At 37.6% G+C, this 14,502-nt stretch overlaps 2 protein-coding genes and 1 non-coding gene across 4 annotated transcripts in view; 2 read left to right on the top strand and 1 right to left on the bottom strand.

Moving 5' to 3' along the window:
- LOC113111560 (metastasis-associated protein MTA3-like) overlaps positions 1-11,039 on the top strand; it is a 28,142-nt gene extending 17,103 nt beyond the window's left edge. The window contains exons 13-20 of one of the 2 annotated variants that reach the window (XM_026276387.1): positions 1,050-1,207; positions 1,514-1,736; positions 5,320-5,412; positions 5,488-5,670; positions 6,499-6,530; positions 7,454-7,578; positions 9,120-9,139; positions 10,808-10,940. In XM_026276387.1, coding sequence (XP_026132172.1) covers positions 1,050-1,207; positions 1,514-1,736; positions 5,320-5,412; positions 5,488-5,670; positions 6,499-6,530; positions 7,454-7,578; positions 9,120-9,126 — 821 coding nt within the window. In that variant the 3' untranslated portion in view covers positions 9,127-9,139; positions 10,808-10,940. Of the gene's footprint in view, positions 1-1,049; positions 1,208-1,513; positions 1,737-5,319; positions 5,413-5,487; positions 5,671-6,498; positions 6,531-7,453; positions 7,579-9,119; positions 9,140-10,807 lie in introns of both variants that reach the window. The other variant, XM_026276386.1, reaches the window with a different exon arrangement.
- A 539-nt stretch (positions 11,040-11,578) lies between these two features.
- LOC113111561 (hydroxycarboxylic acid receptor 3-like) lies at positions 11,579-13,516 on the bottom strand. Its single transcript, XM_026276388.1, has 2 exons — positions 13,400-13,516; positions 11,579-13,222 (listed from the first exon to the last, which is right to left on the bottom strand). Exon 2 carries the CDS (start codon positions 13,207-13,209, stop codon positions 12,271-12,273), a length of 939 nt encoding a protein of 312 aa, XP_026132173.1. The 5' UTR covers positions 13,210-13,222; positions 13,400-13,516; the 3' UTR covers positions 11,579-12,270.
- A 390-nt stretch (positions 13,517-13,906) lies between these two features.
- On the top strand, positions 13,907-14,000 carry trnai-uau (transfer RNA isoleucine (anticodon UAU)). The gene is made up of 2 exons: positions 13,907-13,944; positions 13,965-14,000. It is a non-coding gene; the product is annotated as a tRNA-Ile (tRNA).
- The last annotated feature ends 502 nt before the right edge of the window (positions 14,001-14,502 follow it).

Raw genomic sequence — 14,502 nt, 5'->3', positions numbered from 1 at the left:
AATAAGCAAAAAGACCAAATCAATTGTACCAAAATAGTATATGACATGATCAATTATCAACCAACGAAGAGTTAGAGGTGCGCACTCATTATAATGTAACAAACATGTCGTAGTGTGGAAGCATTTTTAAAATGTCAGAGAAAGACACAAGAATCATTACAAGCACCAACAGCGAGAGACTGTTTAGTACTGTACCTCAAGTCTTCGATGAGAAGAGGAAGGGATGATTGTTACTAGTTACTCTATGATGATTGAAATCACAAAATGGCCTTAAACCATTAGTAAATAAACTGCAGAATGTAATGTTTTCTAAAACGCGCACAAATTTGCATGCATCTGCGCTAAACCAGTGTTACTCGTCAGTTGCTCAGTCACATTTTTATGAATTTTTACAAGGTGACAATGGGATACATGTGACAATGGGATACATGCAACGTATTTACCATTTATTATAACATTCAGACAGTGTTCAGGATCTGTAATATTTTATATCTGTAATATCCCCATTATGTTATAAAATAAGTCTTTTCTCAGCAAGGCTTTTTAATTATACAGTAAAAATACATGCCTGATTCAAGAAGGGGGTCAGATGGCTAAAATATATTATTTTAACAATTTTCATTTAAGGTCTGTTAGAATGTAAAAAAGTGTTAAATATTTTTTAATTGTTGTTTTGTAATTGATCATTTTCTTTGAAAATTAAGACCAAACAGTAAAGAGCACATTTTGGCTATTTCATTTATGCAATAGTGAAAAATTGGCAAAAACATGGGGGTAAAAGCACGAAAACTTCATTTTGTTCAGCTTCGGCCAAGAATTTTTATTTATTCTATAAAATATGTTTTATTTTTCTGCTAAATAAAATTTAAGGCAAGTTTTTTTTTCTGGGGAAAAAAAAAAGTTTTAATTTTATTATAAGTAGTAGTACTATCATTACATTAAGTAAAAGCTCTTCTAGCTTTTCCTGAACAAGAATGACACCAGACATATTTACACCTATTAGTACATTTCAAATTAGTGGGTTTTTCCTTTTTCTTCTCTGTTTACAGCCGTACAGTCTGCTCAGTGGTACTCGTGGGGTCCTCCTAACATGCAGTGTCGCCTTTGTGTGTCCTGTTGGATGTACTGGAAAAAGTATGGTGGCCTAAAGATGCCAAGCAGAGCTGAGGGGGAAGAGGAAAAAACGCCTCCAAGCCCTGCACCCAGTGTAAGTACTGTTCTAACGGTGTATATCTGCATTGAGCTATTGGATTAGTTAATATATAGAACTAAATTGAAAAAGTGCTACCATAGTACCAACATCACTTGTAAATAAATGCAAATAATTACATTTTGACTTTGGGAGGCAAAATTTAAGTGCAAAAACACATTGTGATTGGCGCAAACCATTTATCCTGGTTGCAAATGAACAGAGGTCAGGGATGCATCAAGAGTCGTCTCAATTTGTTTGTATTTCCATTTTTTTTTCCCCTGTATCAATCCCTAACTTCCTTCATTGTCTGTCTCTCCATAGGAGTTGCGTTCTCGTGGACATGGCACCCGTCAGTCTTCCCACATGGTTCCGATAAGGAACAGCGGCAGCCCCAAATCCTCCATGAAGACAAAGCAGGCATTCCTCCTGCAGGCCACGCGCCTCACCAAGCTGGCGCGTCACATGTGCCGTGATCTCATCAGGCTGCGCCGGGCCGCGCGCCGCCCCTTTGTGCCCATTAACTGTGGTGCCATAAAGGCGGAGTGTAAGAGCTCTTTAAATTCCTAACTTCAGCCTTGTGTGAACACACACACACACACACACCCCCAACCACCCACACTGTCCCGCCCACTCTGTTCCCTGACCACACCTGTCAACATCTCGCTGTCATTCCTCCCCCCCCATCTTCTGTCTCGTACTGTTTTTATTATTATTATAATTTTAATTATTGTTATTATATTTTATTTTGGTTTTTGTATTCTCCCCACCCCATTTCCAATAAAGACTGCCTGTCCTCCATATTTTGCGTTTCAATCATCTTTTCAGTTTAAATTCACTTCCCCCCCCACACTTGTTGACTTGGGTTAAGGGTTTTATGATGTTGTTTAAATTGAACATGAGCACATTTTTTAACACTTCTCTCAGTTTGCTGAAGAGTTTTTTTATGCACACATCACAAACACATAGACTTAATGGATGCACTACTACAGTGGTGCCCAACCATGTTTCTGTAGGCCCCCCAACACTGCACATTTTGCGTCTCCTTTATCTGACACACCCAATTCAATTGGAGTCTCTACAAATGAGCTGATGATCTGAATCAGGTGTGTTTGATTAAGGAGACATGGAAAACATGCCGTGTTGTGGGGCCTCCAGGAACGTGGTTGGGAACCACTGTCCTACTATGCCTGCTTCGTTGTACATTGAAATTTTACTTGACATGCACATCATAATCTGAGCCTTATATTTATTAAAAGCTCAATGAGAGACTTGAAAGGCTTTGCCTGAAGAAAGCTATATTTTGCACACTGATGTACTAATAACTAGGGGTACTGTTTGGTTTAAAGTTACATGTATTTTTTTTCCCTTTTTTTGCTGTTACTTAGTCTGTCCAGATTTGCTCTTAAGAAGTATAAACTATTTTGGTTTTGCATTTTTTTTTGCCCCCCCGCCCCCCTTAACACTTTTAAAGTGTTTTAATTCATTTGTCACTACAATTTAAGGGGATGGGATATATTTTTGTGTATTCTATGTTTAATGTGAGAGGATTTTAGAGCTATCGGAGTTGGATTTGCAGGATTTTAGAGAGTAAATTCAAAACATATGCATATTTTACTTGTAAATATTGTACATTTTGTGAATAGTCACTTTTAGACTTGTCAAAAATTCTTGATGGATATGAAGTTCAAGAGTGAATTTGAAGTTCAGTAAAGTTGGTTCAGGGTCGATCTGGGATCGATATTGAAATATTTAGTATATTTTCTGAAGATTATACCCACAGCTGGTTTTTCAAATCGAAACATAGAACATTTAATACTAGGAAGTACAAACATTCAACATATGTTTTTACTTTTCACCTTCATCGGATTTAACGATTAGGATAACTTGTTGCATCAGCAGAAAAAAATACAAAAATTCATAATGGTGTGTGCCAAGATTTATAGTTGAAATACTGTCCCTGTCAGGAAAATGTATTGAAATATGTGCCTCCAGAATGTGTATTGTTGGTTAGTGTATGTACGTTAATGCCTCAGCTTTAATTTTTGTCACTTCCACTGAACTGCCTCTGAATACAGATGGTTTCATCACTGATTGTACCCAAGTGAACATTAATGTCTCTAAGGGAAGAATATATCTTATTTTATTGTAGCAGACCGCTATACAAAACAATATTTAATGTGGAATAGCTAATTTAATTGCTATTACCTGTGCAACCAATCCATCATTCGGTAGCTAACATTGACAGGCTGTTCAGAGTCATTTTTGGTGCAGTATATGATCTAATTAATTAGATGTTCAGTTAGAAAGAGTTGTTGACAAGACATTGAGTCATGCAGTTGGAAAAATTCCCTAATGTGTTTGGTGTTCTGATATTTAAAACTGAAGTTCGTTCCTCTAAAGAGTTTAGACACCAGTCTGCAATTTGTCAAAAGGCCAGTTTTAAAATGCTGAGGAAGTTGGTCAATGGTGGTAATTGATCAGGAGGACTTTGTGTCTTGGGAAATGTTACGTTGGAACAGAAAAGAGAAATGGCCCTAGAACTTTTAAATGGATGGTTTTGCGACATTGGCAATCATTTACCTTTTTTGGGGTTCTTAAATGGTTACGGAATTATTATTTGTCATAGAGTGCATTTGAGTTGATGTTAATTAATGAAACCGAGTTGGGATGAAAGAGAAAACCCCTCAAATATGCAACACACTTTAAACAAGCCTAAAGGTGAGTTTACAGATCATGGTAGCCAGGCTTTGCTCTAATAGGCAGCTGTTTCCTCTTGACAGGCACTTGTAAATAGGTCTCTTTTACAGGGAGAGCTCATATCAACAGGGAAAGAGCCAATCACCTGCTCTGTCTCTGTCCAATCAGAAGTTTTTCCACTCAGTTTTGCATTGCCCCCCTCCCATCATGCGAAACCTCCATTCTATGCTTCCATTCCACCTCTGTCTCCACCCCAAACACGTCTGTATGTATCCCCAGCCATAAAAAGTTGTTCTGACATCTGTGTCCTGAAGCACGAGCGACCCGGGTAGGGGCAGCATGCTCTTTGGTTTGTCTCTCTTTTATTTTTCTTTGTGTGAATGTCTTGTGGGCACCAAAACACGAATAAAACCATGGCTGAAACCATCCTATCTGAGTCTTTGTAGTTTCATGTGTCTTGTGTACCTGTCCATCACTCTGTTAGATGCACACCGACAGGCCGAGCAGAGCGGCAATCGTGAAATCCCAGACAGCATGAGCTCCATTGGCTCCTGCCTTGCCTTCATGACTTGTTTACATGCACACACTCATAAGAAGCCGCTGTGAATGCAACATCGCATTTGTTTTCCTCTTTCCAACCTCATTCAACATGCTGGCTAACCAGGTTATGTTCAACATCTTGCCTGCCCAACATATATTGTGCATGAAAATCATGGAATAATCAGGTTTAGTGCATCGAAATGTGACACACAAATGACGCAATGAATCACGGGAGTTTAATAAAACACATTTGCAACCATGAGGATTCAAAGGTGAAGAAAACAGTTTGTTACACACACAAAAGTCAGAGAACCGCTATTTCAGCACTTCCCCGAAGGCACAGGTTCATTCAATTAAAAAAATTGATTTTGTGTCGCTAGATAATGCATCACCCAGTTCAGTGATGTCTTTTCTCCACATTCGATAAATTTTGGAAAGGGAAATGAATTGAAGTTATATCGGTACATCTTCAAGACAGCTTCTCTCCAGGTTTGCCAAGTCAACAAGAAGAATCGACAGAAGAGAACGGCTTTAAACAACTTCCGACTCCTCTGGAGTTTTAATGAATTTTAAAAGTAACCAAAGAAAGTTGAAGTGATTTTAATGGGTTCACTGTGGTCAGATCAATGTTTTCGAGTTCAACGGGAAGAAATACGTTCACTAGGGCCTAAAGAATGAACCGAGCAGCAAATGAGATTTGATTCTGCTTGTTGCTCCCATAAAAATCGTTGTCCAGTCAAAAAGATTAGTCACCGCAGGGTTGGTGTACCGCCTCAACATCCATCAAGCCGGCCTGTTCGTGTTGGTGTCTAAGTGTGAATGTCTCTTTCTCGCTCTTTGACTTGCTTCTATCTCCGTTTGTCTGTTCTGTACTGCCGGTTGATGAATAGATATGATCCGGGTGTCAGAGGGCATGACAGGGCGACCTATGAAGCCCAAATCTTCCCCGAGGAGCACCCTGACCAGCGTCTTGCAGTATCTCGGTGAGCCACACAGCATTACAAATGCTTGCTTTGAGCTATAGCTAACAGATGACCGTGAATATTCTGTAATTTCAGAGACTCGTCCAGCAACTCATGTTCAACGGCCTCATCGCACCCCTGGCCTACAGGTGCAGCCCCCCCGGCGCCTACTTTCCTCTCTTCCCAGCCATGGCCCACATGGCATGTTGGGAAAACGGAGCTACCATCACCACAGCAGGGTTGAATCTGCTGAGAGGAGAGCCAGTGCTCCAGGACAAGGTGGGTTTACAGTAAAAAATACATGCCACTCTTAAAAATAAAGGTTCCAAAAGGGAGTGATGCCATAGAAGAACCATTTTGGGTTCTCTAAAGAACACCTACTTGCTTATTTGAAACAATATCTATTGTAAATAAAGGTTCCTAGAGGTTGTTTTTTTTTTTTTTTTTTGCAGTGATATCACAGAATATACATTTTTGCTTCCTCAAAAGACCTTTAAGTGAATAGTTCTTAAATAACCATTGTTTTTCTTTGTGTGAAATACATGTTAAAAATCTAAAGAACCTTTTAATTCCATGGATGTTAGAGGTTCTTCATATAACCATCAATGCCAATAACGAACATTTCCTTCTAAGAGTGTAAACATTATAAAAATAAAGGTTACCTGACTTATTTTTTCTTAGTGTGAAGAATATTTAAAGAACCTCTAAACATCTTAAGAAGCTTTTAAGTATTGAAAAGTTTCCATGGGATGTGAAAGGTTCTCCATGGAATCATAGATGTTCAAAAACAAACTTTTTTTTAGAAGTACACCCTTAAAAATAAGGGTGCTTCAGATGGTTCTTCACAGCGATGCCATAGAAGAACCATTTTTGGTCCCAAAAAGAACCATTCAGTCAAAGGTTCTTTAAAGAACCATCTCTTTCTTACCTTTTTATAATCTGAAGAACCTTCTTTATGGAACCATTTAGACAAAAAGGTTTCATCTATGGCATCAAGAAGAACCTTTATTTTTAAGTATAGTGTGTAGATGTCAAAGATGGATGTGTAATGGTATTGTATGCTTATTTCATACTACGCACCTCTTTTATTTTTTTTATTTTTTTTAGAAAATCCAGCCCATATTGTGGGACCCATTCTGGTAAGTAACAATGACTTAAGTCACTCGCATCACTGTTTCAGACTAGACTAGGAAGGTGTCATATATTATCAGTGTTGCTTCATCAGACTGGAAGACAATAAGTTACTAACATCTGTGTTGCTGAGAGAGGGAGATTCTGTCTTCTATTCAAATGTAGATACCGTTGACACTGTGAATTAGTTCAGGTGACAGCTTCAATCTCCAGCCTCGGAGGTTTCCCACAGATTATTGTGGCCAGGTGAAATGGAAATGAGAAATGAGTGACAGCAAAACAAACACAAATACACTCACTGTTCATCAATGAGATGAATAATGTAAATATAGTGGACGGACTTTCATCTCATTTTTGGCCTGTCATTTCTAAAACTGAAGAAGATTAAAAGTTGCTTTTGTTATTGCATTTTTGTTTATAGGGACCAAACTAATTTATAGATCCCAGGTTGTGTTTCAACCTAGGGAAACAATAGATGAAAATTACTTTGTTAATAAATCATTACAAGTCTGTGTTTTAAGGAGTAACTAAGTGAGAAACACCAACAGTTATAAAAATAACGAGCCATTGAAAAAAAAATTTTTTTTATTACATGACTACTTAAAATGCAAGCACATTAAATATTAATTAAACAATTTTACTATAATTATCTTTAATTTTGTAGATTATTTTATCTTTCACTAAGAAGAACAATCAATTTCAAAGCCGAAAACAGTCAACCTATAACACACAAATGTTATATATGAATAATTATTATTTTTATTTTTTTTGCTAAATCATTTATTTATAGCTTTTGGAACTCTTTAGATTCTAGGCATCTACCAAATGTTTATGTCCACTATAAAATGTAATACTGAAGTTGTCTAAGTGCATGTAGTAACTTTTTGGAAGAAGGAAATATTTCAAGATGTCATCTCCTTCCCTATTTCAGCAGCATAATGGAAGCAGCACCGGTGCCTCCAACGTTCGTGGCAGTGGCCTGATGCTCCGCAAGAGACGACCCAACTGGATCGATGCTCCTGATGACAGCTTCTTTCTGGTTTCCCGAGAGACGAGGTGTGCAAATCAACCCCGCTGTCCGTTTTAGCAGTATTTCCAATGGCATCTCGCTCATCTAAACCCTAAACTTGTCGTGCCTTGTTTACTAAGGAACACTGAAATCCACTTTTGTGTGCTTTCATTTGGTTCGCTTTACTCAGGCCTGTACATAGAGCCTAGAGACAAATTTAATAGAAAACAGCAGGGCAGACACGCTCCATGTCAAAAAACAGCCCTTACCTTGTTCTTCGGTGATTGGCACCTGCAGATATTATCCCCTGAGATGGCATGACACATCTGATTAAGTTTTCATCATTTTGATTCAACCTTCACCTAAGAGTGACTGATCTTGGTGACAGGATTGGTACGTGTGTAATTTTTGCATTGGTCATACCTAGTGACAGAGGCAGGTAAGAGGGTCTAAGCCGAAGTTGCCAGTGTAGGAAATGGGCGAGTCAATCTCAGATGTCAGAGACAATTTTTCAATAACAAAGATCCTATAATTAACTATACCCATGATCCCATTAATCTGTGGTGGCATGGAGAGACAACTGAAAAAGAAAGATTTCTGATGCAGATTAAGGTTAGGTTTAATACAGAGAGTTGAGACTCCACAGGTAATTTAATGCTTCACAAACACACATACACTCCCAATCAAAAGTTTGAACACACAACTTAAAAAAAGAAAAATTATATATATATTAGTTATTATTTATTTATTTTTTTAGATTTTTTTTTCTCATGATCCTAAAACCTGTTGTGCTTTGTAAAGTTCAATTTTTTTATTCTGAAAAGATTGCATTTTTACAAAATTTTTACATTATATAAAATATAGGAATTATTTTTTATTATTAGATAAATCCCATACTTTCATTAGTTATTTCAGTTTTGCTAACGGATGAATTTTTTGATGTCTTATTTATTTACTTTTTTTTTTTGATTTTAGTTTTTTTTTTTTTTATAGTTAATTTGTATTAATTTATTAATTTATATATATATATATATATATATATATATATATATATATATATATATAATTACAAATTGAGTAGCTGTGTCCAAACTTTTGATTGCCAGTGTACTTGTCTCAATACATTTGTGAATGTGCTTTTTTTATTTCCTTAAAACAATGTAGAGTCATAACAACATTTCTCAGTAGAATTGTTTGGCAGTTTTATTTAGACTGGAGATGGTCTCCACAGCCATCCTCCATCATTTTGCAGTAATATGATGCACAGATTAACTTATTTGATGTTAATTCTCAGTCAACTGAAATGCAATATGAAAGGATTAAGAGCTGCAGACATTAATGGCGTACTTTTTACCAACTCTGCATGAATTGAACACATCCACAATGCTAATGACATCCCTGTTTGCACTGAGTCTAAAGTACAGACTGGATGTGAAATGTTTCTGAAGTTCTATTTGGATTCAAATTAAACAGACGAAGGTGTTATTTTGAGCAGGGGGAATTGGATACATGATTTGCCCTGTTGTTTTATGACTACTTTTTGACTACTTTTTAGTGACTCTTTGCTTGTCTCGTTTTGTTGCTGCAGCTGTTAGACACCTGAACATGGTAAGATCGCACGCACCGTACACAAAACCTAAACCACATTACCTGTGGAGTCTTGCAAAATGTATTAAATGTATGACCAAAAGAGACACTCGATTAACCTATACATTAAAAATGAACTGCCTTTCTGGTGGCTTCTGATACCTCAACCTGCAAAATGTGTTTTTATGCTTAATGTAGATCAGACAGACAGAAGTCGGATAGTCATAATAGTTCACCCACAGCAGCAAAGGCTTTGGTTTTAATATCTTTGGCATTGACAAGTAGATGTGAGCTGGAGCTTGAAGAAAAATGCCTCTCCATTACAGCCACATCCATATGAGCCATGACTTGCACAGCTCCCTATGGCCTCCAGCGCTGGAGCGGATGCTAGGCTAAATTTAGCGCCCCTGCTCTGAAAGATTAGCATTTAACTAGGCAAGAGACCCAGAGACAAATGGGATCTGGTCTGGGACTCTAACAGGTTTAAACCAGTCTGTCACGACTCTCTCTTGCAGAAATTGCACTCTGATGTTTGAGTTGATGTTAAAATAGATAGTAAATATACGCTTCTCGTTTTATAATATCTGCAGTGTTAAAACCTTTGCTTTTGCTTTGCAAGAGAACTAATCAAAGCTATCAGTGCAAAACCTAATTATAGTTATATCACAGCTCTGTGCTGGTAATGAATGAATATGTGTATTTGTGCTAACGTAGTGTGATTTATAAAGTAAACACACATGCTATAAAATGCAAGCTCACATACACAGCACATTCTAGAATATCATCATGCATTTGTTGCTCCAGACCCAGTTAACGGTTCTTTCATTATGTCCAATCTAATATAAGGGCTGTCCCCTGTGGATGCCTGTTGGCCTCATTCATTTTGCATGAACGTTAGACTCAGGCATTCATTCATTTCTCTCTTTGCTACATGGACCTGATCATGAATAGAACATTTATGTTGATTTATGCCATTTTGCTTAATTTAATAATTGCCACTGCTTATATCTGCAACGTGCCGAGGTAAACGCAATTGTATTATGTGATGCAAACAGGAAAACCGAATTTGCATTTTATAACCTATTAAGCAAGCTCACATTGCAAAGCTTGCAAGATATGATGTCGCATGTATTTCCTGTCAAAGGATTTTAGAAATATCCTCTTGCACGCAAATTATTGCAATGACTCGTTATAGTCAGTTTTCTTCAGTATTTTAAATATATATTTTCAATACCACATGTTAAAAATAATCATTACACAACCTTTCATAATTTTACTTTGGTAAGATTCAAAGTTTTTAAAAGAAGTCGCTTAGGCTTACTAAGCATTTAATCAAAAATACAGCAATATGTTCTAATATTATTATAATGTTCAGACGGATTTCAGTTTTTCCCCCTATAAAATATAATTTATTCCTGTGATGGCAAAGCTAAATTTTTAGCATCATTACAACAGTTTTTGTCAAATGATACTTCAAAAGTCATTCTGAAATGCTGTTTTTCTGCTCAAGAAACATTTCCTATTATCAAATTTTTTTTTTTTTTGAAATAATTTTTTTACATTTTTAATATCTGTCACTTTTTAGCAATGTAATGCATACCTAAAAAGGACCTGTTATGATTATTAAATATAAGCTATGAGTTTCTTAAAGACGATGATGTGTCTTGTTTTATCTGCCTTTTCCCTCAGGAAGGCCAGAAGGCTGCTCTCCCGTTCACAGTTAAGAAGAGCATGCAGACAACCATGTGAGCAGATCAGCCTGCGCAGGGTCCCCCAGGGGCCAGCGCAGGTACCTGTCCTGGCGCCCCCTCACCCCAGTTTACGGATGCGAGGCCCAATCGTCATCCACGACTGACCCTCGCCTGCATTGTTCCCTCAGCCTGTTCTGTCATTCGCTGCCTAACTCTGCACAGCACAGGCCACAAGCCAATAAAACACTTCTAAAACTTTTGCTTCCCATTCAGAACAAAAAGCAGTAATAAAGCATTTAGCTAATAACCCCCATTAAAATGATACTTGTATATTCAGAACCTTCTTTGACGCACGGCAGCCTGAAGCTCTTGTTTCAATATCTTTCTAAGCACCGAATGCTCATTAAGTTTCATAACAAACAGTTTTACCTTGCAGCAACTTGTAACATTAGCTCTAAGCACTGGTTTGATGAGAATCTATGGCTGCGGGAAGTAAACTTACAGGGTTCCACAAGTGGCCATGTCACAAATGTGTATCATGTACAGATCGATGCTGACCACTTTTGAGAAGTGTTGGTGTACTCTTTGTAAATTCAGTTAGCTCTGCATTGAATGGTTTCCTTTGTTTCTCTCTGTATCCTCTGTGCGTATCATGACAAGTACAAGTTTGTGAGCTGTTTTTATATTGTATTCAGGACTGGATTTTATGTTGAGTTGCTGGCTATTAGGTGGTCTTAACTGAGAGCATGTTCAATAGATTCTTTTAACTGGAGATGTTGTAATGATTCGTGGAAGTCAAAGCAGTCTTTGCAACTAATATTCATTCAGGACATTATGGTTCTGTTCCCCTGGACATTAAAGACTCTTTCAGATGCCCTTTGGATGTTTTTAAGGAAGAAAATAATTGGCTTTTAACTTCAAAGAGCAATGTGACAGCATGTGAGTGTGAAACAATAAGCTATTTTGTTTTCTATGCCTCATACATTTCTGTTGTAATTCATTGTGTGTCAAACATTTACTGAAAAATGCTAAATAAAAAAAGCGCAGTACAGCTTGTATGTCTGTGTAATAATACGAAAAGCAATTGATGCATGTTACAGGCAGAAAACGTATCAAAGTATAGAAAGGTGTACATTATAGCATTACATTTATCAGAAGCTTTTATCCAAAGTGACTTACAGTGCATTCAGGCTATACATTTTTAATCAGTATGAGAATTCCCTGGGAATTGAACCCATGACCTTATGTGCTGCTAACGCGTCATAGTCATAGAAAAACTATTGCAGAACACAAAAGATGGAAAGAAAACATTTTTTCAGAGTATTATCTTAAGTGTTAGAAAGAACATCATATAGGTATGGGACAACATCTGTAGGTGAGAAATAAATGAATTTTCATTTTTATATGAACTGTACCTTTAAGACACATTTTAACTCCCCAATACACAGTTTCTCAGGTAGATTAATGTTTTCTGTTCGTTTTCGCACTCATCTTGAACTTCGTAATTCCCAATGAGTTGGTTTTGCCCTTTAGGGTGTCACGAAACCAAGCATTAACGTGGCAGTAGATGACTGAATCCAGTGCACTGTTCATGTAGGTTAAAGCCAAAGAAGCATGAAAACACACCATGAGGAGTTCTGAACAGGATAACACTTGAAGGAAGATGCCAGAAGTGACTGTAGGCAGGAAACACAGAACAAATATGATCACAAAAAACAGAAGCAATCTCACTGCCCGCTTCACCCTGCGGTGTACCCCCTTCGACTGGCGGCCATGGACGTGAAAGGAAACCCGCACAAAGCAGAAGACCACCAGTGCAAATGCTAACAGGACCTCTATCAGCTGGACTGAATTATATATCCTCATCTGAACCGACGGCGATGTCCATGAGAGAAAAGTGTGGCATGTGAGCTTTGAAGAGTTTTTCTGTGATGTGAGAACCAGGTTCAGGGCGGTTGGAAGGCGAAGGAGTAGAACAACTATCCAAACCATGCTAGCAAACATTATAGCTTGTCTCACACTCATTCGACAAATGCGATGGTGTGGGTGAAGGATCCTGAAGAAGCGGTCCACGGCTAAAATTGACATGAAAGCCACACTTGCCGAGTAGTTTACTGATATGATGTATAAAATGAGCCGGCAACAGGATTCGCCAAATATCCAGTCTTCACCACGAAAGAGGTAATCTAATTGGAAAGGCAGTCCAATGAGGAGTAGCAGGTCAGAAATCACCAAGCAGAGGAGATACACATTGCAGGCTTTCCATGGAGACTTGAAGAACAAAATCCACAGAGCAAACACATTTCCAGGCACTCCAAAAATGAACTCCAAAATGACAACAGGCTTTAAAATGGAAGAAACAAGGTTCTGAGGTTCTATGCAGGAGGTGATATTACTCATGATGAAAAGTAGCCTAGAAGTAAATTAATATTGTGTTAACACAATGTAAATACAAAGATGGTCTCCAATTCTGCTCAGTTGGTGGTCAGCTGTGGTGGAATAAGTTATTTTTAAGTCATAAACTTAATCTTTAGTCTATATTTGGCAAAATAATGAAGAAAATATCATCAAAATGTATTTTTAGACTTACCAAATGATCAAGGCAAGAGTTGTTGTCGTTATCGTGACGGCTAGAGAACGATTCGCGGTTGTTGGGAAATGATACCACTGTGGGCGGAGTAAAGGAAGATCAAATGATCTGTAGGTATGAAATATGTTATTTTATTTAGATCGCAAATCAGTAACGTTAATCATATCACTTCATAAACTGTAGGCTATGCGATAAAAAAACAAAACAAAAAACAAAACATAAATCGAAAAAAGTTTCGAAATGAATTCTTGAAATGGGATGTCGCTTAAGGGCAGTGATGTACTTAAACAGTATTGGGAAATAATGTAACTTAACAGTATTGGGAAATAATTGCATACCATTCTGGGAGACAAGCTGGGATATGTGATAAGAATGTGTTCTAGTTTATTTTAAAGTGTAAAACCCCTCAATAAATGTCAAACAGGATATGTGCTTTTAAAAACGCTTAGGCATCATAAATAGTCGATATAACGTTCTTGAGCTCTATTATTGCACGTTGTCGACTAAGCTCCAGTGGCGCAATCGGTTAGCGCGCGGTACTTATATAGCAGTACAATGCAGAGCAATGCCGAGGTTGTGAGTTCGAGCCTCACCTGGAGCAGAGTTTTGCACGATTTAAATGTAGGAGTTTCTTCAAAATTGCACAAGATTGGTATATGGTAGACGGTCTCAGCTAAGTATACACTGAAAATAGTTACTGGAATTCGTATCTCACGCTGCTGCTTAAAACAGTTAAACTGTTATTGAGCAGTAGATATGTGGATAAACAGAGGAAGAGTGAGTCATGTGAACGAACAAGACGGATGCATAGTCACAATGTGTAGCGCCTGCGTCTATGGCGGCCAGGATCCTGTAGGGGGCAGCATTGCATAAGGTTCAGTAAAGCACCACAATCTTGAAACATTCGCCACGTGTTAAAATCTCAAGGCTCTTGAACTTTATTTACCTTGAGATGTGTGATTTGAAGTATCAAATGTATCCGGAAAGCATGCACTCTAGGTATACAGTTCAGAAATGTAGTTTAATTATTTTTTCGTTATTTTCCTATTTGTCTCTTTTTCGCTGGTTAATAGTAAGCTTTCTTTACAGTGAAGGTGCTTCAT

The sequence above is a fragment of the Carassius auratus genome, chromosome 12 (assembly GCF_003368295.1).
Source record: "Carassius auratus strain Wakin chromosome 12, ASM336829v1, whole genome shotgun sequence".
NCBI lineage: Eukaryota > Metazoa > Chordata > Actinopteri > Cypriniformes > Cyprinidae > Carassius > Carassius auratus.
The sequence above is the reverse complement of the archived record's forward strand: the minus strand, read 5'-3'. Positions and strand labels throughout refer to the sequence as shown.